The sequence below is a fragment of the Cydia pomonella genome, chromosome 9 (genome assembly GCF_033807575.1).
Source record: "Cydia pomonella isolate Wapato2018A chromosome 9, ilCydPomo1, whole genome shotgun sequence".
Lineage (NCBI taxonomy): Eukaryota > Metazoa > Arthropoda > Insecta > Lepidoptera > Tortricidae > Cydia > Cydia pomonella.
The window spans coordinates 23,963,759-23,990,227 of record NC_084711.1 but is presented as its reverse complement, the minus strand read 5'-3'; the positions used below and the strand labels follow the sequence as shown (position 1 = coordinate 23,990,227).

The 26,469-nt window shown below is 38.8% G+C and overlaps 1 protein-coding gene across 1 annotated transcript in view; it reads left to right on the top strand.

Annotated features, from left to right (window-relative positions):
• Window positions 1-472: 472 nt before the first annotated feature.
• Window positions 473-26,469, top strand: part of LOC133521675 (peroxisomal acyl-coenzyme A oxidase 3-like) — a 29,533-nt gene continuing 3,536 nt past the window's right edge. Inside the window, exons 1-13 of the mRNA XM_061856764.1 lie at window positions 473-495; window positions 813-978; window positions 1,931-2,068; window positions 3,491-3,640; window positions 6,777-6,942; window positions 8,820-8,991; window positions 10,122-10,261; window positions 12,300-12,442; window positions 12,969-13,071; window positions 15,114-15,257; window positions 23,933-24,166; window positions 25,199-25,353; window positions 25,846-25,977. Coding sequence (XP_061712748.1) covers window positions 473-495; window positions 813-978; window positions 1,931-2,068; window positions 3,491-3,640; window positions 6,777-6,942; window positions 8,820-8,991; window positions 10,122-10,261; window positions 12,300-12,442; window positions 12,969-13,071; window positions 15,114-15,257; window positions 23,933-24,166; window positions 25,199-25,353; window positions 25,846-25,977 — 1,866 coding nt within the window. The remainder of the gene's footprint in view (window positions 496-812; window positions 979-1,930; window positions 2,069-3,490; window positions 3,641-6,776; window positions 6,943-8,819; window positions 8,992-10,121; window positions 10,262-12,299; window positions 12,443-12,968; window positions 13,072-15,113; window positions 15,258-23,932; window positions 24,167-25,198; window positions 25,354-25,845; window positions 25,978-26,469) is intronic.

Genomic DNA, 26,469 nt, shown 5'->3' with positions numbered 1-26,469 from the left:
CCTAATACCACTTTGTGGCATTTGGAGTCGAGACACTAGGGCCGTGGGGTTCAAGCGCCAAGATACTATTTAAGGAAATAAGTAAAATGCTCATAGATTCTACCGGTGACCAGAAAGCTGGCTGGCTTAATTTTAATATAACTAGCTATTTTATATGATTGTATGTACCACTAATTTTACTCGTTCAAATAAATTATATACCACGTACAAATATAAAACTGACTTTTGCGCAATTTAGACGAAAATTGTGTTTTCTTTGATTATATATTGGAAATTTAAGCTTACTTTGCAAGCAATTTTTGGGGTACTGTCTTTTTGGTAGACGTACGATAATTTCAACGGTACGATAATTTGGACACCCAAATACGACAATTCTCTTCCGCACGCCTGGCAATACTGCCATGTGTTGACATTGAATTGAGTAACCAGGCCATAAAATCCAAAAAAAAAAAACATTGAATTGACAATTGACATGACACTGACAGCTCAAGTTAAGTTAGTTGTCTCCCGTGAATATTTATAAGAATAGTATTTAGCATATATTTTACTTTTTTAGCATGTTATATATGCAATAATAAGGCCTAGTCTTTAATAAAATACATACAAAGTCTGTTTATTATTCCCCAATGAATTACATGTTTTCAGAATATTTTACAAAGTTGTTTTAGATCATAGTGACAGGACAACTTGAAAAGTTGATTATACAGTTAGTATGAGTGTTATTACGTCGTCCAAAGTTCAGAAGTTCAGTCAACTTTGGTGAAGTAGGAAGTGACATTCTCGTATAATTTGTTTTTTGCCTTTGCGTGAAGAAGGAAGATGGAAGTGACGGACGTGCAGCCGGTAAGCGACGTGGAGCTGCGGGAGTGCTTCCCGGAGCCGCCGCGCGGCCCGCTGACGGCCTTCAGGAAGAAGGCCTCCTTCGACTGGCGCCGCATGAAGCTCGCGTACGACTCCATACAAGCTATTAGAACAAAGGTAACTTTCTTGACTGTTCAAAATTGTTGAAACAACTTTGTCGCCTACTTTATGATAAAGAATGATTACTATTTCGGCGGTACCGTGATAAGTATGTATGGACATTTTTGTGCCAAATACTTAAAAGTATTGATTTATGAAGAAACATTCATTGTTTATATAAGGGCTTGCAATATTGGACGGTCTCAAAATCCAGAAGTGATTTTCAATATTGGGTCTCAATTCCGGAATTCCAGAGCTGGTTCTGGAATTAGGGTTCATAATATTTTTATAAGTGATGATGGTGACTGCAATCAGGAGGTGGTTAGAATAGGTCAGATGGCCAAAGCTGCAGTGAAACGACTCGATAAAATATGGGAGAACAGAAGTATAAACCGCAAAATAAAGATAAGACTATTGCGGACACTTGTTTTCTCAATCTTTCTGTACACGTCAAACAACAAAACCTAGACTACAACTTTGAAAACTACTACATCTAAAATTGAAACCTGTCGTATTTAAAGACTAATTTTTTTTCTCTTCGAAGTCTAGCATTAAGTATCAAAAGTATAAAAAAAACTGATGGTTAAGTTAATGAGGCATGTTAATGCATGCTGCTAGACTTCAGGCTTGTTAGCAACGGCTAATAATACCAGCAAAGTAAATATATTAAAATTAATAAAAATACTTAAATCCAATTCCGGTGTTTTCGATATTCAGTGGTTTCAATCCGGATTATAATATTGGAAAATTCGTTCGAGATTCCGAAATTTCGGATTGCAAACCCTTAGGTGTGTTAGTAGATAGTAAAATGACAGTTTAACGGCCAATTTGCTATTATGTTCTGTTCTATGAATTTTGTGCTGAAACAACTGATAAAAAAGACAAGTATATTCTCTGGGAAATAAAACAAAGTTAATAAGATTTAAGTCCATTGACATCAGCCTAGATATTAAACCAGTTTACTTTTCAGAACAAAATATGGAGATTCATGGAGGAGCACCCGCTCTTCAAACATACGGAGGCCACAATGACACTGGACGAGCAGAGGCACCTCGCCACCAAGCGCATGTATGTCATCCACAATGCAGACCTTGTGCCCTTGGAAGAGGTAAGTGATCATATTGTAATGTAGACCTATTACAATTTACCAATATATAGCGTTAATAAGCCTATTTAGATTTCTTACCTGATATTGGAACAAATATGCTTCATTTTCATAGAGACACATGCTTGATATGCAAGATTGTACTAACCAATTAGTACCTATAGCAAACAAGACGTTTAGCTCCTAGTAGCAAAGGTATGGTCAAACAATGCTTTTATTGATAAAGAAACATATTACATAATTACTAATTACATATATTTGAACTAGACTCCATGTCTAAATAGACCCCGAACCAGGAACAGATTTCCATGACCAATCGCCTCCCGGGCGAAAACTCGTATAGTGGTTAACGGTTAAGTATGATGAAGCCTCGTGGATGTCAGCTGCCGCTCCGTTGGTGGGTTGAGGAATGGCAGCCACCGAAACACGTAAAAAAAAATGTCATCGCCTCCCGTTTGATACTTTGTCAGATGATAGTTCAGATGCTATTGTTAATTAAAATAATCGTCAGCCGCTTATATCGCGGTGGTAAGAACGTCAGCTGGTCGCATGAACATGTAAAAAATAAGCGCTTTACCTTTTTATGATAGCAATAACAAATCATGAAACTTTGCATGTAGTATTTCATCAGGTCAAACGCCTGAAACGTCATAAAAGGAAGACGCAATTTACACATGACTTTACGCATCCTTTGCGAACATAAAGTGGTAAGGTGCGTATTTTTTACCTGTTCATTTTACAGCTGACGGTCTTTCCACCGCGATACAACCGGCTGACGGTTTTTTAATTTAAAACAGCATCTAAACTATCATTTGACAAATTATTAGAAGGAGCGGCCGGGAGGCGACGACTGACGAAACATGCTCCTGGCCCGTGGTCTAAAAATAATCTGATACAATATTTTTAATCCTTGAAAGAATATTATGTCAACTTGCAATGCACACCTACAGCATAGAGGAATAAGTAAGGAGAGAGCGCTCACTTCATACATCAGTTTTCTTGCCAAAACGCTGGTTATTATCGTAGTCGACAATTCGACATCTAGCGTCAAGTACCGAATTTATCAGTAACGCTACTTGACACTAGATCTCACGCGTGTCGCGACTGACAAAAAGCGTTTTGCTCAACAATTTACAAGTTTTATAACTAATATTACTAGCAGAAGGAGTTGAAAATAAAGTTCCGGTTAATCCGGTTATAATATTAGCTGAATTTTTTTTAATATTAGACTTTTCGTTCTTCTATTCTCAAGTTCTATTGTCAAGTAACAGTACTGTAAATCCGCTACGCTGTCATGACGCTAGATGTCGATTACGAATATAATCGGCGTTTTGGTAAGAAGACTGATGATAATGATGTACGGAGTGAGCACTCTATGCTTACTTATTTCTCTATGGCTGCAGAGATGATTTGATTTGTTTCCAGATAGCCATGCACCCTCGGTTGTTCCAATCCTTCACAGAAGCCATGTTCATGTTTGATAGCTCGCTGGCCATTAAACTATCCCTTACGTTCCGCATGTTCTCCAACACCATCCGCGGCAGCGGCCGGGACCACCACTTCCCGCTCATTGAGGTATGGCGGCTGTATACTCACTACTGCTGTGCAGTGTGCACATAACATAACATAGCAGTGATTTTCTGAACATTTTAATATTATTTACAAATACTTACCTAAAGTATAAACTACTATGTAAATATTTTTAATCTTCAATAATTTCTCACTAAGCGGTCATAGTCTACTCGTCAAGTTCAAAATGGTGAAAAATAAAGATTCTACCCCTAAAAATACGTGTGATACCTCATTGGATTTGGAATAATATTTTGAACCTTTTATTAGCACACAATTTTTTCTAAGTTGCAGACAAAAAAAGGCGGCAAAAAAGACATTTCCTTTTTTGCCGATATCTCAAAAAGTATTAATATTTAAGAAATCTGAATAAAATATTATTAAAGAGGAGGAATTTTTATATAAAAAAGTCTTTATTTGCAGAACTGTATCTTCATTATTTATACTTTTTATTCAACGCTGAACATAGCCCTCCGCGTTTCATTTTCGGGACACGTGCGCGGCGTGAAAAAGCGAGTTTGTATAATTAAATATAATAATAAAGGTATTCAATATACATTAAAAAAATTGGAAAAAATATGGTGTATTTTAAACATGTCAAAGAATGTAATACTGTTAGAAATCTTTAAGTTATTTTTTCAACAAGTTAGGCAATTATTAAGTAGGTAACACATTTTTCTCGAACTTTTGTTTTTATTGTAAATCTAACAAAAAAGTTAAAATATTTAGCGTAAAAATATTTCGCCTCGTGGAACCCCCCTCTTATATATATATATATACTCAACAAGATTACATCATAAAAGATTTAATAAATTTATTACTTTGTTTAACTATATTATAACCAAACTATTAATTATTTCGACACTTTTATAACGTGGTAGTCTTGTTTAGCATTTACTGAGTGAATATATAAACCATACTGAGCAACTTTGTGAGAGTCAGAATGGCGGGTGTACCTAAATAAAAATAAATGAAAAGCATACCATATTTTTGTGCCTAATTTGTACTATTTAGTACCTCCGTTAAAAAAAAATTGTACCTCATGGCGGGGGCACTGTTTTTTGGTGATAACTTTAAGTACCGTGAGGTACAATTTTTTTTAAAGGAGATACTAAATTGTATGAATTAGGTACAAAAATATGGTATGGTTTTCATTTAATTTTCTTTAGGTACACCCGCCATTCGGACTCTCACGCTGCCCGGGATGATTCTGCCGCTCTAGAGGTTGTGAACCCTGCCAATTTGGAAGTGGCGGGCACGACTGTCTTAGGCACTGCAGGCTGCTCCAGAGTCTTGCTGACCTCGCCGCCGGTAGGCCCCGCTTCAGTTGATCTCTGCTCCTCACCGCGAGCTCCTTCTGGTGCAATCATGGGGTGCTTGTCGATCAGACTCTGCAGTTGCTCAGACGTGTCCAGCCTATGAGTGTCTCCCGAGGACAATTTGGTGTAAATGGTGCCATCAAGTGACCTCACGCTGCGCATACCAAAGTGTTTGCGTGCTTTAATAAAAATGTCTTGCCGCTGATGGGTCAAAAATTCTAAAACCACTACTGAGGAGCCGTTCAGTGAGCTTTTCTTATGCCAAATCTTGCTCTTCATTGTTGAATCCGCACAGCGCACCAAAATAGGCCTAGTGCGCCCTGCATTGGCTGCTCCAAGTCTATGACATACTTTAAACGAAGATGGACCAATGTCAGAGAGCTGCATGCGCTCATTGCAAATAGAAGCCACCTTTGCTGCAAGGCTTTCTCCGTCTGACTCGGGAATGCCTCCAAATAGCAGGAACTTTCTTCGGTGCCTCATTTCCATGACATCAGCCAAAGCACTTATCTGTTCCCTAATGGTTCGCAACAAGGCATCAGTGGTCACTTTGAAGTTGTGGAGGTCTGCACTCAAGCTCGTGATTGTGTCCTCCTTAGGTAAAGTGGAGCGCAAAGTAACCTCAAATGCAGCTAACTATCGGAACACTGTGGCTTCTAGAGTGGCTTGTGCTTTTGCTATGGAGTCAAAGTTAGCCATTGTATGTGTAATGAAACAATAGTGACCTTGTAGTTGCCGGTGGGTGGATCCAGGTGATTCTCCTAAAGCAGCATGGATGAAAGCTGCCCACTTAAATTATTTAAGTGGGCAGCTATAAATTTTAATTAAATTGAGTCTTATTTATTAAATTAGCACTGTAAAAAATAATTAATATTATCAAAAATAAATTAAATTTAAATCTCAGCTGACTTATGCTTGTTTAACTCCTACCCACCAAAAAGTAATTAATACTTATTATTACACATCGACATAGTTACGTAATTTGCTACTTTACCGCCTTAGTGCGGTAACTAGCACTATACGTGCATTTATTGAAAATGGCCATATATACTGTAAAGCGTTGTACAGTAGAATACCTGTGTGAAAAAGTAATTCGCAAGTTGACAACTTCCTACTTTTGGTATACAAGTACGAACGTACGTAATGTACTATTGAAATGACCTAACATTCTATAGGTAGTAGGTACTAAATTAAAATTGTAGGAATAAATGAATATGAATAATATAAAATAGTACATTTGCAATGGTTTTAGTATTTTCGTACAAAATCACATTTAAAATTCGATTGCAAATAGTTTTGTTATGGTTGTTTTCAATATGCGTCACGAAGGATCAAGATTGTTTTATCCATCATTGTAGTGCGAGCGAGAGGGAAAATGTGGCAGAAGGGATCGGCATGCTGAGCTCGCACAGCTGCCGCAGCGCGTAAAATGCCTAAACTCGCTCAGCCCCGAAACGCGATCTTAATAGCTTTTGATATTTTTTTATGTGCTAATAAACGCTACGAATATATATTTTTAAACATCATGACGAATCTAATGAGGTATCACACGTAATTTTAGGAGTAGTATTTCTATTTTTCACCGTTTTCAGTTTGTCGAGTAGACTATCAGGGTTATCAAAACGATTTAAGGAAAAAATATTTTATGGTTTTTGTAGTATGATTTCAAGTTCCTGGACTTGTTGTCGATGTTTCCTGGACTATTTCTTGAACAATCAGTTTACTAGTTTAAAAATTTACAAGTAGGTAATAATGTAACTAGACTAATAAGTAGACTAAGGAGACATGCGGCCTAATCAAGGACAAGTGGCACTCGCATGCAGGCGTGCGACGAGGGCAGGATCGGCGGCTGCTTCGCGCTGACGGAGATCGCGCACGGCTCCAACGCCAAGGGCATGCGCACGACGGCCACGTACGATCCCGACCAGAAGTGCTTCGTGCTGCACACGCCCGACTTCGAGGCCGCCAAGTGCTGGGTCGGCTCGCTGGGTGAGCTTTCATATTTTAATAATAACCGAGCAAGCACGAAGCAAAAGGCTCTCGGTTTCAAGTGTTTCAACTTCAGCAAAAATGCTTTAATATGGGTGTCATTTAATCGATCTGCAAAATATTCCTATTTTGATGAACAAAAATATATATTTGGTCAGCCAAAATGTATACTTGGTCAGCAACTTGAGGTTAGCAACTATTTCTAAACCAGTTCGCAATTAAAGTCATACTGAGCTTAGTAGCTCTCTAAATTGATTTGGTTGGCAAATTAATTATTTGATCGGCAGTAAGCGATCCAGCATTAGCATATCATATAGGTAATGTATTCAGTAATAGTCATACATTGTCATTTACATATACAATTCACTTAGCTAAGGATAATATAATATGTAGAATTAGATAAAAATTAACATGTCAATTTGCATGAAGATGGAATGTTCATATTTTTATATAAGTAAAAAAAAATGTCATGTCTCATTGTTCCCATTAATAAACTCATTTACGGAGTAATAGGAATCGTTATAAACGCGAGTTGAAACCCGAAATGGTGTTTATGTTTTTAATGTCACATGGGATATTATTTTAAATCTTAGTTCCAACTACATGTATAGAATTGCCAGTCTTCCTAAGGCGATGAGTGGGCTGCTGCAAGTCATGCTGACGACTGTCCGGTAATCTCTTGCTGTTCCACTGTTTTTTGGGGAACAAAAACAAGTTGACTCGGACGTACTTTGCCATCTCGAGTATAAACTAATCTAGATTGCCTAGTTATATTTTTTTTTTATTTATTTTTTTGTACTTGTAGATATATTATTAGATTTATTATTATTATTTTGTATGTCACTAACCATAATTAATTTTAAGATTTGCTGTAAATACTAACAATTATGGATCTACTGTGGATTCGAATTAAATAAATAATTGAAAAATTGAAATTGAATAAACAGTTAAGTTGGCGGGCAGGTGTATCGGGGGCAACTCTCGCCATTGTCCTAATTATCTTTTTCTCAATTACAAAATGGCCGGTCCCTGACTGCAGCCAGGCCCTACAGCTCTAGTCCGCATGACAGAGTCGAATGGACATAAGCATAGTAGGCCTTGACAATGTTTGGGCATGACAGGTTGGGCACAAGGCGAGAAATGACGAAAGGTGAAGAACTTAATTTGGCGCACACCTTATCAATTTGACTCTGCCATTGAAGGCCGCGATCAAAGGTAAAACCAAGAAAAGATGCATTATTAGTCGTCGCCAGGGGCACATTTTCTACTTTTACCCGTAAAGGCTGTTTTCCTATATTGTCAGTTGAAGTAGCTGCAGGTTGTCTAAAATCGAACTCTAACAGTTTTGTCTTATCCAGATTTAGGATCATTCTGTTTACCCGGAACGGAACCACTCTAAAAGTCTACAGGTGACAGATTGGACGTTCTGGCACAGTTGTGCCCTACTTTCCACGTTTACTATAGCACAAATGTCGTCTGCATATGTACATGACAAAGTCAACCGTAGGTGAGTCATAGGGGAGGTCGTTCATGAGTAGAACAAACTACTAACTCTCTGTTTTATTTATTCTCACCGCCAACCGTAGCAATGTATAAATTGTTTTTGCAATGGGTCACCGTTTACGAGTTATTAAAAAAAGCTAAAAAAGGGACCTGTAAATTGATTGTAGTTAACTTTTCCCCCTTTAATATCGTTTTAAATATTGATCCTAAGTGTTTTTTGTAGAAAATTGAATGGTGTTTTTAAATCAAAACATCTTTTGCTATGCGCCACAGTTTACGAGTTATTTACGAAAAACTAAAAAAAAGGACCGTTAAAATTTATAATTTAAAGGTCTGAGAAAAGGTGCAATTTTAATAAGAGTATTTTTTCATAGGTAAGTGCGCGACGCACGCTATCGTATACGCCATGCTGATGTCGAAGGGCAAGAACCACGGCCTGCATGCCTTCGTGGTGCCCATCCGCGACCCGCACACGCTGCGCCCACTCGCGGGGGTCACCGTGGGTGACCTCGGCGAGAAGGTCGGCCTCAACGGGGTGGACAACGGGTGAGGACCATACTGCTGTCTAGGGCAACATCCGCGACCCGCACACGCTGCGCCCACTCGCGGGGGTCACCGTGGGTGACCTCGGCGAGAAGGTCGGCCTCAACGGGGTGGACAACGGGTGAGGACCATACTGCTGTCTAGGGCAACATCCGCGACCCGCGCACGCTGCGCCCACTCGCGGGGGTCACCGTGGGTGACCTCGGCGAGAAGGTCGGCGTCAACGGGGTGGACAACGGGTGAGGACCATACTGCTGTCTAGGGCAACATCCGCGACCCGCGCACGCTGCGCTGTCGCTTAGTTCCAAATGATAATTTGGGTGGCGAGCAAGTATTCTTTGGAACTAAGTTGACGTTAATTACAGAAGGTTGCACTGAAAAAAATAGATAGCCGAACTGGTTTTGTAACTTTACTAAATAACTAAACTACGGTTATAAGAAAATAAACTTTGCATAAATTTACAAACTTATTTTGTAGTGTATACCCAGTACCTGAACACTGATAGCCAAATCGGTTTTGTAACATATAACACATAGTTCGCAAGTCCCAATTTTTGTGTAAACAGTAACCAAAATTTTGTTACAGTTATGCAAACATTTCTTTCAGTGTGTTTGGTCTTGTTTGGTCTCGTGTAACTTTTGAAATATTTTAGCTAGCTAGCTTCCTGTACTATCATTTAACAATAAAAAAGTATAGGTTAACGAACTCGTTTTCGAAACATAAGATAACATGTAAAAAACTTTTTGTTATTAATTCTCGAGTGATTATGAAAAATTGTCAGTAATTTATGCTAAGCTGCATAAGCTATCGAATGTTTTTTTTTAAATATGCGACAGGTAAATGGACAGATAAAGATATATTTGTAGTGTGTGTATATTTAGACACCAACCGTTGTATCATTGACGCCCCACCTTGCATATTAACCAAGTGCAGTCGTGTTTGGCGCCGTAAAACTTTGAAGGGGTGCATTTTTTCTATGGTTGGAAAAAACATAGTTGTGGGGGGTGATTTGTCGATAAAATTCATCGTTATATACGTGGTTAACGGCTCCACTATACGTGAACAAACACATTGTATAAGTTTGTTAAAAATGTGAACGGCAACTGCTCCTTATGTTAGTATTTCGCTTTAGATTCGTGATGTTCAACAAGTACCGGCTGCCGCGGGAGGCCGCGCTGGACAAGCTGGGCGGCGTGGACGAGGCCGGCGAGTACCGCTCGCCCTTCAGGGACCCCGCCAAGCGCTTCGGCGCCTCGCTCGGCGTCCTGTCGGGTGAGGATACTCGAATATGCTCGTCTACGATAGGTCACTGGTGGTGTACCAGCAAACAATTACATTTATGTTTATTACGAAGATGTTTCGTTCCACTCATCATTGATTAGCTCAAAAACATTCGCCAAGATGAAATTTTAGGCTTCAGGTGTTATTTCATCTAAGTATCTTAAAATTGGTGGCATTTTTCTGGTTTTCTATGCTGTGCGCACCTGGCATCCGGAAATTACGTCAGTGATGTAAAAGCCTTTTGAAATATTAATAAACCCCGCCGAGCGCTACGGCGCCTCGCTCGGCATCCTTTCCGGTATCTATTAAACACTAACTAACATGTTCACGAAATATAACATGCACGCGTTGGTGTATTCCCATTTGTCCCCGCCGGGTACAGATGGGAATAGGTGCATTCATATGAAACATTCCCATCTGTCCCCGCCCCTTGAATCGTGGCGGTCATGTGGGCGTGACAATCGGGAATACACCCACTTGTTTAGTTTTAATCCATCTGCAACCCTAAAAATGTTAAATCAATAGAATTGTATGAATTCTTTTGGGTTCGGAAGACATTCTTTGCGTTTTTGTTATTATACATGAATATCTTCTGCACCAACATATATGTCTCTGTTTGAACCAATGGTTGACTGGTAGAGAATGCCTTTTGGCATTAAGTCCGCCATTTGTACATTTTTCTTTGTTTGTGCAATAAAGTTTCAATAAAATAAAAAAATATATATATACATATACTCTGTGACTTGACCTTAATTTACTGTAAGTTTATTAGTACAAAGTCTTCAGACAAACGTCAGACATATTTATTCGTTTATATTATAAATAAATTTTATAAAATGAAATAGATGTCACTTGAGTACTGTGTTTATTATGTAACGTGCTCTTTGATATACAATTAAGTTATTATTATTTGTATGTCTTTCCCACCATGGAACAATGGTGTTCCGGACCTTTGGGAGTCCTGCGCGGAGCCGAAGCCAACACGTAGAGGACCATTTGACATTTTAATGAAATGTAAGGGGTCACTATTATTATTTGTACCGTTGTATCCGTTACAAACTCTCGGGCTTTTAATCCCGGTCATTTATAAGGCATGCGTGGGGATATAGATCCAACACGTAGAGGCCGTTTGGGAAGCTCTGATGTCATGTAGAACACCTGCTGGAAGCTGGAATCAATTCACGGGTACATAAATGGATACCCATAAACCGGTTTCAGCAGGCATTGGACAGAGTCCTGTGTTATGGTTTCAATTTGGGTGGAAAATAAGACTGGGCAATTGCTAAGAGTTCCGGACACCTGCCATAACATTGTGAATTGTGATCAGTGTTATCGAGGCAGGCGGTGACTTGCCGCTCGCTAGATGGGCACTCGTGGCGGCGCCGGGGGGGGGGGGGGGGGGGGGGGGGGGGGGGGGGGCAGATATCGTGGGCAGACGCCGCAGAAGGGCATACATTGTATGAAAAACTTCCACCCCTGGAGCATATAGCTCTAACGACTCCTCTCTGGACGGCTAATTGAGGCAAGCCAGTCCTGAGAGTCCTGCGGGACCCCTTGCGGTTCCACTCCGACCGACAAAGACACGCCGGAGACCCTGACCGACTCTCTGGAGCACTCGAGTCCGTGGGGTCGTTACTCCCCACAGCTCGCCACAAATTGCCCTGAGGGTTTATTATTATCATATACTAAAGCAAAAGTAACCAAGCCCTCCAGTGGCAGAGGCAGGCTTGGAGGGCAGACTACTTGAAAAAAAACCAAATCGTACCTTTCTAAAATAATTTTTTGGTTCCCAAATTGTTTTTTAAATTGGTATTGTATTTTAATGTAGCTTAGTTAAGGATAATTTATTTTGTAAAACAATATTTGTTTCTAAGCTGCAAAATAGTATTTATAAGGTGAAAAAAATAATGTTATCACGTATTTTATGAGAAATAAAGTTCCCAAATTTGTATTATTGTTTAGGTACATTCCCTTATTCTCACAACATATCCTTATGATTTCTTAGAGAAGGATTTGTATCTGTGGTCAGGTGGTCGCGTGCACATAACGTCGATCTCGACGAACTACCTACAGAAGGCGGTGGTGATCGCGGTGCGATACTCGGCCGTACGCAGACAGTTCGGGGAGGAGGGCGCCGCCGAGGAGACGCCGGTGCTGCTCTACCAGCAGCAGGTATGTTGTACTTGTACTACCTGCAGAAGGCGGTGGTGACCGCCGTGCGGTACTCGGCCGTACGCAGACAGTTCGGGGAGGAGGGCGCCGCCGAGGAGACGCCGGTGCTGCTCTACCAGCAGCAGGTATGTTGTACGTGTACTACCTGCAGAAGGCGGTGGTGACCGCCGTGCGGTACTCGGCCGTACGCAGACAGTTCGGGGAGGAGGGCGCCGCCGAGGAGACGCCGGTGCTGCTCTACCAGCAGCAGGTATGTTGTACTTGTACTACCTGCAGAAGGCGGTGGTGACCGCCGTGCGGTACTCCGTCGCGAGGAAATAGAATCATTCCCATCTGTCTGTCTTTGTTCCATTTGATCGAAGCGGGGACAGATGAGAATATAGTATGTTAAATGTTAGCCCTTGATAAGAATATGAGGACTATCGGGATCCTAAATTTATTCCTTAGCTTGGGACGTAAGAAACTATAGTTAAGGAATAAATCACGGAATAAAAGGCCTGTAATAAAATGTTCGTATTATGTATAGCAAATCCGCCTGCTGCCGTACCTGGCGGCCACGTTCGCGATGCGCGTGTTCTGCAACTGGTTCGGGGAGGCGCACGTCAGGATGTCCATCGATAATATTATGGGTAAGAGCCATTATGATACTTTTTTTTACAACTTTTTATTTACCATACCACCATTATTAAATCAAGTGACGATTGTATGAAACTTCAAGCTGATCTTGATAGACTGAGTTGTTATTGTTCTATGAATGAACTGTACTTGAATGTCGAAAAATGTTGTGCCATTACATTTACAAGAAAACGTAATAAGATAGAGTATAATTATTCATTAAACAACAAAAATTTAAGGGTTGTGTCTGAAGTGAAGGACCTAGGGTTAAATCTTGATAGCGAACTACAATTTATTTCACATATTGACAAAATTTCAGCAAAAGCATACAGAATGTTGGGATTAATTTTCCGACAAAGCCGGGATTTTACAAACCCTAAGACTCTGCAACTTCTCTTTAACGCATTTGTTAGGTCCAACTTAGAATACGCTACTACAGTCTGGAATCCTCATTTCAATGTTCACATTAACACAATTGAAAAAATTCAGAACAAATTTATCATAAAAAAAAAATAAAAAAAAAATTAATTAATAAATTTTTATTTATTTCAGAACAATGAAATATAAATTTAAATCTTGTTGCCCTGACAATTTCTCTCTTCAAACCCGTAGAGAAATTCGAGATCAGATATTTTTGTTCAAAATCATACATGGCCTTATTGATTCTCCCAATCTTTTGTCTAAAATTTCAATTAGATGTCCTGATCGGCGAACTCGCTCCACAAGCCTATTTGCAATTAACTTTGGTCGTACTACATATGCAAGAAATAAGTTCTTAGCTAGAGCGTGTAGAACTTATAATGAAAAATTTTCTGATATTGATATATTCCATTTATCATTACAGCAGTTTGTTTCTTCAATAAAATGTACAGCTAATAATAATATTGATTAGTTAGTATATTTCAGCATACTTGCCAATTTGTTAATATTGTTTTCAACAGTTAGTGTTATTTGAGTTTTGCATGTTTTAATATTAATGTTAATTTCTGAGCAACATAATTGTTATTATTCATTAGTGGAAACTGTTTGGCTTATGAATGTGTAATCTGATTAACTATATGTGTTGTATTTGCCTGTTTGTTTCCCAAAGGTTTAAATAAATAAATTTGACATGTTCGTATGCAACTAACTTTTCAAATCTTTCAAATCATTTTTCAACCAGTTCCCGATATCCAAATGAGCTGAAAATTTACATACATATATAACTCGGGTTACAATGTAATATTATAGAACCCTCCAGCCGATCTGATAATAAAGACAGAAGGGGGCCATAGCAAGTCTATGATGAGACAACACAACCTAATCGTGTTTTCGGTTTGTACAATTGTCTCGAGGGGAATTAATCGCCCGTGGTAAGAAAAGTACTGTCAGCGATAAAATCTTGTACTAAACTGATATTTTTCACAATAACTTATTTATTTCACTGATTTCTGAAACACCGAAATACTATTATTTTGGTAAAACCTATGTTAAGCTTAAAATAAATTTAAAAGTGGAAAAATTACTGTCTTGGGTGAGACTTGAACTCACGGCCTCTGGATAGATACTCCAGCGCTCTGCCATCTGAGCCACCAAGACCTCATCCATAGGCAGCAAATTTTCCACCATATGGGTCTAGGGGGCCCCAGCGACATTTACCGTAAGAACTTTACACTTCTTAGACGGCTACCGGAGTTCCAAGTCATATTGGAAATTCACCAGTAACGATGTGCTACCCATACTAAATTAATAGTAGTAGTGAGTTCAAATCTCACCCAAGACAGTAATTTTTCCACTTTTAAATTTGGGGTCATCCATTAATTACATCACACGAATTTCTAGGTTTTTGACACGTGGGGCGGGTACAGATGGGAATACACCATTGATGGTGAATGTATATCAACCGCGGGCTTTGTGATAATTTTAGGCTTCGTTTGGATTAGTAAGTACTAGTACTTATCCGAAACTCATATAAGAAGTTTTCTACACGTACAGTACGTTTCGAATTATTTTTTTCAGAAAGTAAGGGTAACGATTGGAGGGACGAGTTATCGTATTGTAACGTTTTGTGGGACAGGCTCGGAGCGCGCCTCGCTGGCGGCGGCGCGCGGCGTGGAGATGCACGCGCTGTCGAGCGCCGCCAAGCCGGCGTGCGGCTGGGCGGCGCGCGACGGCATCCAGAACTGCCGCGAGTGCGCGGGCGGACACGGGTACCTCACAGGTTACGTATATACTCGGGATCGGGATATCCTCAACTCGGATATTCCTTTTAGGGTGGCGTTTAATTGATCTCCAAAATATTCCTATTTACGAACAAAAATATACATTTGGTCAGCCAAAATGTATACTTGGTCGGCGAATTAAGGTTAGCAAGTATTTACAGACCTGTTCGCAATTAATTTTATTCTAAGCTGCTCTAAATTGATTTGGTTGGCAAATTAATTATTTAAGCGGCATCGGCAGTAAGCGATCCATACACCATTAATCAAATTTTTTAAAGCAATCAGTGGGTAAGCGAATTATTTTATTTTGGACTACAATTTACCTGATCCGCTAAAATTGGTCAGCTGAAAAATCAGTTGATCAGCAAATGTCTAACCAATCTTACCTACCCTTTGCTGATCAGCTGATTTGAAAAAAATTGGCCAACATTTGATTAATACGCTTTCATTCTTGCCCTTCAAAAACCTTACTGCCCATTCACAAAATGGGCGCACCTAACTCTTTGTTGGAGAGGGTGTGTACAAGGGTAAAAATTTACATTATGGACCGTATAGTGAGGGGTGAGTAGGCCGAGACGTAACTGCGGTGGGGTGAAGCTGTTGGATCTGAGTAGCTCCGGCGCTGCGGAAAAGCTCTTCCGCCCTCGCGTGAGCTGCCCTGACTCCGCGCCTCCGTTTTCGCAATTGCTCTCCAGAGGTAGGACAGACAAGACCACGTGGACAGTGGGGTGCTCTGATTCGGTTTTAGATGACCTTGACATTTTGGTGACCTTGAGGATGGTAGTGTGGTATCGTGTCACGTGGGCTGATTTCGCTCCGCCTGACACTCTGCCGATTTTACTCAAATCAAACGTTAGCCACCTCTTTATATCAGATTTCCATTCCTTTAATATGCGTGTCTCAATTTAACTGCTTAGAGACATGTTTTTTCTAACAACCAATTTTTAAATGTCGCTGATCAAATTATAATTTTGCAGCTCAACTGATCTTTATTAAGCAGATACATTATAACAGAAACAGAACGATATTGATTATAATGTTGACCGTTTGTGAATTATTTGCTGAACAGGTGTTATAACTCGATTTTATTTATAGCTGTAAGTCTTAACGTTAATTTTTATTTTTTACTTTGTATGTTACTAACACACATATGGGCTGTAAATGCCTGAAATGAATGATTATTTAATTTTTTTTATTGCCAGCAAAATGTTTGTATGCTGTTCAAATGATTTAATGGCTAATTTCTTTACAGATAAGTTTTCAAAACCTGCGTGTGAATTTGGGACACGCTCAACTGTAAAGTTATACAGGAGTATGCGCTTAGGAGTCACCCATAAATTATGTCACACGAGTTTCAAGATGTTTTGACCCCTTCCCCCTCCTTATGACGCCTGGACAGATTTGTATGTGTCCCGTCTACTTTGCCTTGCGAAGGTCGATGACGTCGTGAAGTATGTGAAAGCAAAGTCCGGATTCATCCTGAAGGGTCGCGATTCGAGAATTTGGAATCCCAACACGATACGAATTTTAATTCAATATTCAATATTTTATTGCAAATTCACAAAGTAGTTGTCAGGAATGTCAGGTAATAAACTTATAAGCTAGGTCTTTGTGAACCCTGTTGGGCACTGCAATATTATTTACAATCCCAAGGAAAGGAGAATATGTGATTAACTATCTTATTAACAATCTAGACACGCGGTAGCGAAAAGGAACTGGTGACGCAACCGTGAGTAATTACTATTACACGAACCATTTCGAGCTACTTTTGACCCCTTCGCAACTTGAAACCTATTTAACCTACACACATCACACACATGAAACTTGGCACATTTATTTAAGCTCCTTAGCTTGTCTAAAATACAAAATTTTATAAACGTAGATCAAACAGTTATTGATAAATTAACGTTTAAAAACCGTAATTTTTGTGACTAACTGACTTATAGATCAAAAACCTAACCCACTTCCATATTACCTAGAAACTTGAAATTTGGCATTAAGGTAGACTTTTAAGTGTATATAGAGGAAAAAATCTGAAAACTGAAAATTATTGATCATTAGATGAAAAACAATCATATATTGATAATTATTAGATTTATTTAGACTTATAGATCAAAAACCTAACCCACTTCTAGATGACCTAGAGACTTGGTATTTGGCATTAAGGTAGACTACTAGGCGTATACAAAGGAAAAAATCTGAAAACTGAAAATTTTTGACAATTGACCACGCGTGGGTCCCCTTTTCAGCTTGGGCAAATCTACTTTCATGATTAATAGTATAGTTATTTCTGTAGAAAAAGTAATGATATCCCAACAAAAACATAACTGTGAAATGAGAGCCAAGTTCAATATTAAGAATATGTGTCGTTGTTGACTCGCCGACAAAAGAATTGAGATCTATATGGGTGCCAAGTTCTGTGCTGTGTAGAAAATCCTGTAATTATAAAGGATTTGTCTTAGCTAGTTTTTACGTATAGGCTATTATATTTGTCTATGTTACTTTTCTAAAAACCTGTCGTCAAAAACTAGCCAAGTGAAATCCTTTAATAATTTCAGGATTTTCTACACAGCACAAAACTTGGCATATAGATCTCAATTCTTTTGTCGTCGACACAACACATATTCACATAACAACGACACATATTCTTAATATTGAACTTGGCTCTCATTTCACATTTATGTTTTTGTCATATTAAATTTATTGATAACGTAAAGTTAACAAGTAGTAGTAGTAGTACGCAGGGAGTACAGACTTATCATCCCACCTAACCCAACCTTATCTAATTTTCAATATTTTCAAAATAGTTTTCGGTTAAAAATGAAGTTAAAGTGACGCCACAAAATTTGTGAATTCCCCCTCCCCCTTGTCACATTTTCTTGACCCCCTCCCTAAACTAAACGTGCGACGTAATTAATGGATGGTCCCTTAAGGCCCTGCATCGAAAAATAACGGGATCTTTGAAGCGTGGCAGTGGCTAGCCCCGGAAACAAACAGACGTGATTTTCGGATATATGTATCTTGACTATATGATAAGAGGTATGATACTAGTCGAAACAAAAAGGCTTAAAATTTTCTCGATAGAATATAAATCCAAAGTTACATCTACATTTTTAGTGTTTACCTCAGTGCAACTAGAAAACACATCTTCATCCAGCATAATCCACATTAAAGTAAAGGTTTTCATCTCGTCTTAAACATCATTCAACTAAATATTAACTTATTATCTTATACAAACGGATTTATTCTCGATTTTGATTTTATGAATTCAACAGAAAACGCCCATTTTACGCAGTTCGGCTTCTCTTTCTGTCATGCGTCAAAGTCATAAATGCGTCCTTTATGCCAGTAATGTTAGATGGCCGTGGTGCCTCAAAGAGGTAAGACCTATGTCAAATCGCGCAGCGCTCCAAATTACGTAAAATCGACATATCCAATAAACGTTGAGTCGTAGCTCTATTAACTGGTAACGGAATCCGAGGTCTACTACGAATGGAGCTATCTTTACAGGCCTATACGTTACGCATGTGTGCGTGTTTGCTTAGCTACGTCAAAGTCTAATACTCTTTGAACAATTACAACGGGTAAGGAAATTTCGACAGCTTCTGTAATGTATCGGTAGCTGTGTGGTCGTGTAGACACCAAAGAAAAAATGCGAGTCATCTATAGACCCATCGAATCTAATCGTAACTTTTTGTTTTCTTTTTTTGTTCCTATATAATATCTATATTGCTTATTTTCTATTTTATTGTAAAAGTAAATCTTGTCTGTCTTATACAGAAATAAAGTTATTCTTTTAAATATGTGTATTAAAAGCATATTTTAATGACACGAATAATTTTATTTTATTCATACCAATTTTTGTATAGCCTAGGTAATCTTTATGTAAAACAAATATACTTATTATATAAAAAAAACTAAAAAATTCAACACGTTTATTAGAAAAAAAAACTCGTTTGCACGGGCCGGGGTTTGAACCAGCGACCTCTGATTTGTAATCCGCATGCCTTAAGAACAATTCACATAATTTATTTAACAGGATACTGTCAAAACGTCAATGACTAATATGACTTTTCAGCAAAGAGTAAAGTAAGTATGCTTTTCAGTTTGATTTTACTTGACAAGGAGCAATAAGAAAAACGTACCGAATCGTCCCTTTCTTAAAATTGCCATTCAAAGAGAGAGATGGGCATTGTGATAAGAGAGGTATGGGCATTGTGAATTTCATCTCGCTTTGTGTGGTAGGGCACAGTTAGTGGATGTCATTCCAGATCTAGAGCAGAGCCCAACTGGGGAAGTACCTCCACCTTACAGAAAACCGCAGCCAAATAACACTAGACCCTACTCATAGTATTGTGTTCCTGCCGGTGAGTAAGGTTGCCAGAGCTCAACGGGGGGGGGGGGGGGGAGTTTAGGGTCGGCAACGCGCACGTAACTCTTCAGCTCGTGTGTGGTGCTATCTATAGTTTTTTTATATGGGTACGCTGACAGGTGTCGTTTCAATACGATTTTGCGAGATTTGGCCTTTTTCAGGTTAAAAATTATATAGAGATAACACCTGTCACCCTACCCATCGAGTTTGAAAAATACTATAATGTTAACATATACAGGTTGGTTTTTGATAATGTACGTCTTAGAACTTAAACTGTTTTTAATTTCTTTTTTTTCAGATTTTAAAATTATACCGCTCTACTTTTATACCTTAATAATATATCTTAGTCTTGACAAAGACGATTAAAGTTTTATACTTAGCAAAATCGCTTACTACCTAACAATGTCTTTACAAAATCGCTTTCCTGTAAGTTTAGGCAACTGCTATAGCCATTTAACAGCAGTATCAGTTCATTACACTTTCGGTTTCGGTTCGGTGCTTCAACCTCTTGTCTAACTGTCTGATAATTAAAGTAGTTCCTAATAGACGGCGTTGTGCAATTATGGATATCCCGATCAAACTTTTCATTTCAGAGGAACGCGATTCTGTGTTGATAATGTTAGTCTATACTTTATTTGTCCATGCTCTTGAAACCATTAGCCAACCAATTAGCTTATGGCGGGCATAGAAGGGTCGTTCTTTGAAATCAGATTATTAAATATAATTTCAATATAAGCCCATCAATCGAATAGGCATACATTTTGGTCAATTTATTACCTATCAGGGGAATAATAAAATCGATAAAAAGAATGTAAAAGCGACGAGGGAATGCAAAAAACCGATAAGGGAATGACAAGGAATGACATAATGACAATGAATTTCGGAACAATTCGTTCCAAAATAATACACTGAATCATAGAACACCCTTAGCAACTTAATGTTATTTTTAAGATCTATAGAACGAAGTACCACACGTTGATTTTAGTTGAAACCCCAGTCCAAAGGCATGGAATGAGAACCAGGGGAAAAGAAATAAGTATGTCTTTGATCAACTGTTATGATTACGATAATTTTTACTTAATCCATGAAAGTAAATAATCATTTACTTGACATATGATTTAACATTGTACATGCCATGAAGAATACATTTTATATCAAAACACACGGGAATGAAAATCACAGTGAACCAAAGCCAGGGGAACGATATTATGAAATCGTTTATTTCAGGTGAAAGACCCATAATTACATCACAAACAATCGAAAATACAATACAAATTAACTTAAATTAAAAACAGTCAAAATAACAATTGTGTTACCTGTAAGAATAGCATATATTTTTAAGAAAATAAGTAAACTAAATGTCAATATACTTAGTAATTTACCTCTAGTTTTATGTCAACCTAATATCCTAAGAGCATTTATTAGAAACATATTAAGAAGTTCTAAATGTCACGGAACGTGTAGTGTGACTTCCTCGGATTTTATGATATTTTATTTTTCTTTGAAAGTGTTTTTGGAAGAATTTTATATCAAATGTTAACACTTACACCTATTCCACAATACGGTTTAAAAATTGTATGGATATATAACGACTTTATAACAATTTTAATAACATACATCTTGTGATCAGTTTTCATGTCACCGACGCGCGTGGTAATATAAACATGCAGTACTCGGTAGAAAGTTACCTTTACGTCTGGCAGCCTTTTTAACGCTTTTTTTTTAGAACAGCAATACTGTGTTGTTGTCAGATTTGCAAATGGCTGAAGGGAGAAGTGTTACCGAAAATTATTTATTTGTGTTAATTAAAAAAAAGGTCAACCTTAACGCGTCACCGCCGTGTTTGAGTTTTAAAAGTCAGTACTCATTTCACGTTATTGTTTGTAACATAAGATATACCTAATACATTCGAGATTGAGCTAATTATTTAATATTTTCAAAGTCAAAGGTAATTTTTAGGTAATACCGAACATGTTTCAAATTGTCACGACAGTGGCCTCAAAATTCTGTCCCCGCCACGGACTATTGAATCCACGTTCGTGTCATATAGACACGTGGTCGTGACATTCTCAATTAGTTTGATTAATTTAGAGGCATATTCACTCTTTAGAAATGGATTTTATTAGCTACGTTCATTTGTTATTATTGCCCAACTGCCCAAAGCAGAAAAATGGTTTCCGCGTGTATGTGGATGTATGATGTGTATCCGATTCTTTGTCACGCTCTACAGTGCTAGTATGGCGAATTTCAACGTATGAGCTGTCATTCGATGTGTCGTAGTCATGGGAGTAACTTAGGCTATATTAAAAATATTGTATAATTCAAAATAGTGGAGTTGGCCGCCAAAATGCCGAAACGTCACGACTGAGGGACACTTTGTGACAACCGTGATCATGTACTCATTTTATTTACCTTTCCTGAGGGTATTAAGCTTGACCATATGCATCAAAAAATGCTTTTTATACGTAACAATATGTGAAAAATAAAAATCTTTTATGAAAAAATATTTTTCTGGACACAATTTAAGAATCACCCTGATTGTTTGAGTAATTGTTTAAAAGTTATTAGTTGAATATTACATATTATTTCAGCGTAATAAAAATACTTATTTCACTTTTTTTGGTAGTTTTCGTTGTTACCATATTACTTACTTTTTTCTTTTTTATATGTAGGTAGTTACCACTGACAACTGTGATTCAATATCATCCGAAAAATTGGTTGTCGGAACACGGCACCCTGTATTTCCTGCCTGAACAATATATTACTAAATAAAATATGATAACTAACAATGTAATCTTACATTGTTAGTTATCACGCCGAATTTAAAAAGATAGGTAGTGTTATACTTACAATTAACTGTACTATTAACATCTTCCAAAAATCAACAATAAAAATTGGCTATATTGTAGTCTCAGATTTATTACAATTTACAACAATATATTTTTTTTATTTTCTAGTAGCAAGTAATAACGCCATCTTTTTTATTTTCTAAGAATTAAGTTTCTGGCCGACCGCGTATAATCGTAGTTAACTTTTGTAACGCTAGATGGAGCTTTCACCTTCACGTGCGCCGCGGACTCCGCGGAGCGCTTCCATGTGTGCGTGCTAGCGGGGAGTGAGGAAGCTAGCGGGCGTGGCTTACGAACCGGTATTCACGGCTTTAGTAGGCCCTTAATACGAATTCTCGCGTAATCCGCCAAATCACAACTTAGTTCGTTGCAAATTAATTTCATACCTACATTTTATCTCGGTTAATACGCTTTCCCGCTCGGGATGCGTTTTGGACGTGGTCCCTTCAATCGTCTAAAGCGAGTTTAATTTCCTGTATTGTATTTCGCGCCGTGGTCAGGTTTAGAATTCAACATTTTGACGGCCTTCGCCGGATTACAAGTGCTCGTGCTAAATATCAACTTTAGAGCTCGCATCGCATAACGAATATCATTTTGTCCGTTTTTACAACGAAATTGCATGTACCTTATATTTATTACATATTGTAATATTTTACACAACGATGGCTGAGACACGCGTCATACTCGTGAGCGGGTGCTGTTTGTGGAGACCGATCTGTTTAAGCTTACGCGGGCTTCATATTAAGGTGCGACCAGACCGCAGCTTAAAAAACGGTCACGATACGGAATCGCAGTGACGCGTCGTACCGTAAATTGATCTGCGTAAAAATCGCAAAAAATATTACACGGAGATCTTATGGCAGACACCACACCGGTGACGTAAAAGACGCAACTGTTTTGCGAACAAAAAAGATTCGCGTGAAGCACGTCACTGCGATTTCGTACCGTCACCGTTTTTTAAGCTGCGGTCTGGTCGCACCTTTATGCTATAAGTATTTAACTTTACTTTTGAGTGGCATTAACGTGAGACACTTCATTCGGAGCTTGTCTGTCTGATTTAATTTCTTGTCTTTTAATTATTTGTTTTTTAGTTGAATTATTTTATATTTTATATTAATTCAAGTCTTGGAGACTTTTTACATCTCTAAGAATAATATAATGATGTATTTTTAAATTATATTTTATCTCTGACATTTAGAGACTTTTACATCTGTATAGAATTTTAGTATTTGTTGCTTGTATTTTTTTATCATACTTTTTTCTGTAATTCGACATTTAGAGACTGTATACATCTCTTTCTCTCATAAGTATCTAATATTTCATTGGTTCCATATTTGTAATTGTATTTTGTTATTTTATTGTTTGTAAAAAAAAATGGACATGTATAAGTGCCCTTGTGGCCTATTTGCTGAATAAATGTTTGATGTTTGACGACCATAAAAATAACTTGCAGCCGCCGGTATCGGCAATCTTCGCAACGACAACGACGCCAACTGCACGTACGAGGGCGAGAACAGCATGCTGCTGCAGCAGACCAGCAACTGGCTTCTCAATGTATGGAGCCGGAGGGACCAACCCGGCTTCGCTGACACGCCCTTCGGCTCCATACAGTTCCTCGCCAGGCATCAGGATCTACTGGCCGAGACATGCAGGTGGAACAGCAAGGAGGAGATCGTGCACCCAGCCAGTGAGCACATACTCGTAATACTAAACCTACTGGCTGCTCAACGTGTGGGGCCGGAGCCATTATTTGCTGACACTCCGTTTGGCTCCTTACAGTTCCTCGTCACAGCTCAGGATCTACTGGCCGGGACCTGCAGGTGAAGCAGCAAGGAAATCATGCAACCACTAGTTATAGTTAGTACCGTCCCCATTTCACCATCGGACTACCAGACAATCGGCACTTCGGCATCGCTTCATGGTAGGTATTCCACAAATACGCACGAAGCGTTTCGCTTCAACATTCCTTATGCGAAGTGCCAAGGAGTGGAATGCCCTGCCCGAGTCTGTGTTTCCGCATGAGTACAATCTGAATCTCTTCAAGGCTAGGGTAAATAGGTATCTCATAGGTAAGCGTGCTCCACCGTAGACCGCATCATCACTTACCATCAGGTGTGATCGTGGTCAAACGCCTGCCTATCCCCCATAAAAAAAAATTGTTGTAACATTAGACTAGCTACTGACTCAAGGTGTTGACAGGAGGGAGCAGCCAGGCTTCGCTGGCACCCCCTTCGGCTCCATAACAAGAACATACACTATTTGGAACAGCAAGGTAAGTAGTACATTTTTGTAATATTGACCGCTGAGCCCAAATTAATGGTCTTTGCTGACACGCCATTTGAGTCCATTCAATTATTGACTGAGACTCATAATCATTGTTTACCCACAAGTTAAATATAACAAAGGAAGTAATAAAAACTGTCTGTAATTTTAACTGAATGTTCCAATGTTTAGAGTCTACAACGGGAGCTATTTATTCTGCATTCCATTTCGTTGTTGATTGCAAACATTAACAGTGATTTCGGTGACATTTCTAGTTGGTTTCCTATTTGTATCCACCACTCCCACCAGCCACAAATGGCAATAAGTTCATTCATTCGAATCATTCCCGTCGTCCCCGCCTCATGTATAGTGGCGGTCACAAAGGCGGGGACAAATAGGAATACATAATAGATTTCTACTATATATAATTATGAGATTAGCTGATTGTTTTGTTCAGACGTGGTGCACATGTACGCGTGGCTGACGACCTACATGCTGAAGCTGACGGCCGACAAGGTCTCGCGGCTGAAGGCTCAGGGCGGGAGCAGCTACCAAGTGAGGAACGACTCGCAGTCCTACACCGCCGTCACGTTGTCAGTGGTCTACGGGGAGGTACGTACAATACGAAACATGCTATTCATTCTTATATCACTAATAATTTGTGGTTCGATATTCAATTCAAAATTCTATAGGTATTTTATAAAACATACCCACATGATATGATAATAATGTTAAATTGACATTTCAATATTGTGATCCACCTTGTTCCAAATTGATATGCACCTATTCCCATTTGTGCCCGGCGGTGACAAGTGAAAATCCATCGTTGGGTTTCCATCTGTGACCGCAGTAAATGTCTCATTAAAAGGGCACTATTCCCACTTGTCCTCGACGATCGCAGATGAAGGTCTTTTTCTGCCCTCCGGCCGTAAAGCGTCAACTTTCGGCCCGCTGTGCACTTTCCAGCTCCCTCAGACAGAAAAATAGTAAAAAAAACCTCGGCCAGTAAATAAGAAAGCACATTTGTCGACAGTGACATGTCTTACTTTACTGCCCTGGTTTACTGTAGCTATTCTTATTTAGAATCGTCGATATTGTTTTCAGCATTTCATTTTGAATCACTTTTACAAAACTGCGCTGGCGTTCGAAGACGCGGCGTGCAGAGCCGTGCTGCTGAAGCTGGCGGCGCTGTACGGCGCCTTCATGCTGGAGAGGCACATGGCCACTTTGTACATTGTAAGTATCCAACAAACCTGAATCTTGTTATAGGTAGTCATTTTATTACGACAAATAAACAAAATGAATAAAAAGAACTAAATGACGAATTAAATGCCGAATCAAAATCCAATAAAAATATTTCCAGAAGGGCTATGTGGTTGTGGACCCGGTTAAAGCCTTGTGTTTGGGTCTTTCAGGAGGAGAATGGAAACTAGCGAAATTTAATTTAGGACATGGCTATTTTATTACCAGTCGGTGCAAAAGCTTACGTGTAAGTGCTTAAAACTAAAAATCCTATTATAATAAGTTGTAGCGCACAAGAGTGCGGGCGGCTTTGCAGAGAGATTTTTGTTAGGCGTTATGATCCTGCGTTCTCCAACACCTTGGATAAACCGCTTCTTCAATGTGTTTTGGGAACTATTCAGTTGTGTTTTACATCTCAAATACTAATACTTAAACGCTGTATTATTATTGAAAAAGACTGCTTATACTTAATAGGCTGCCCCTAAC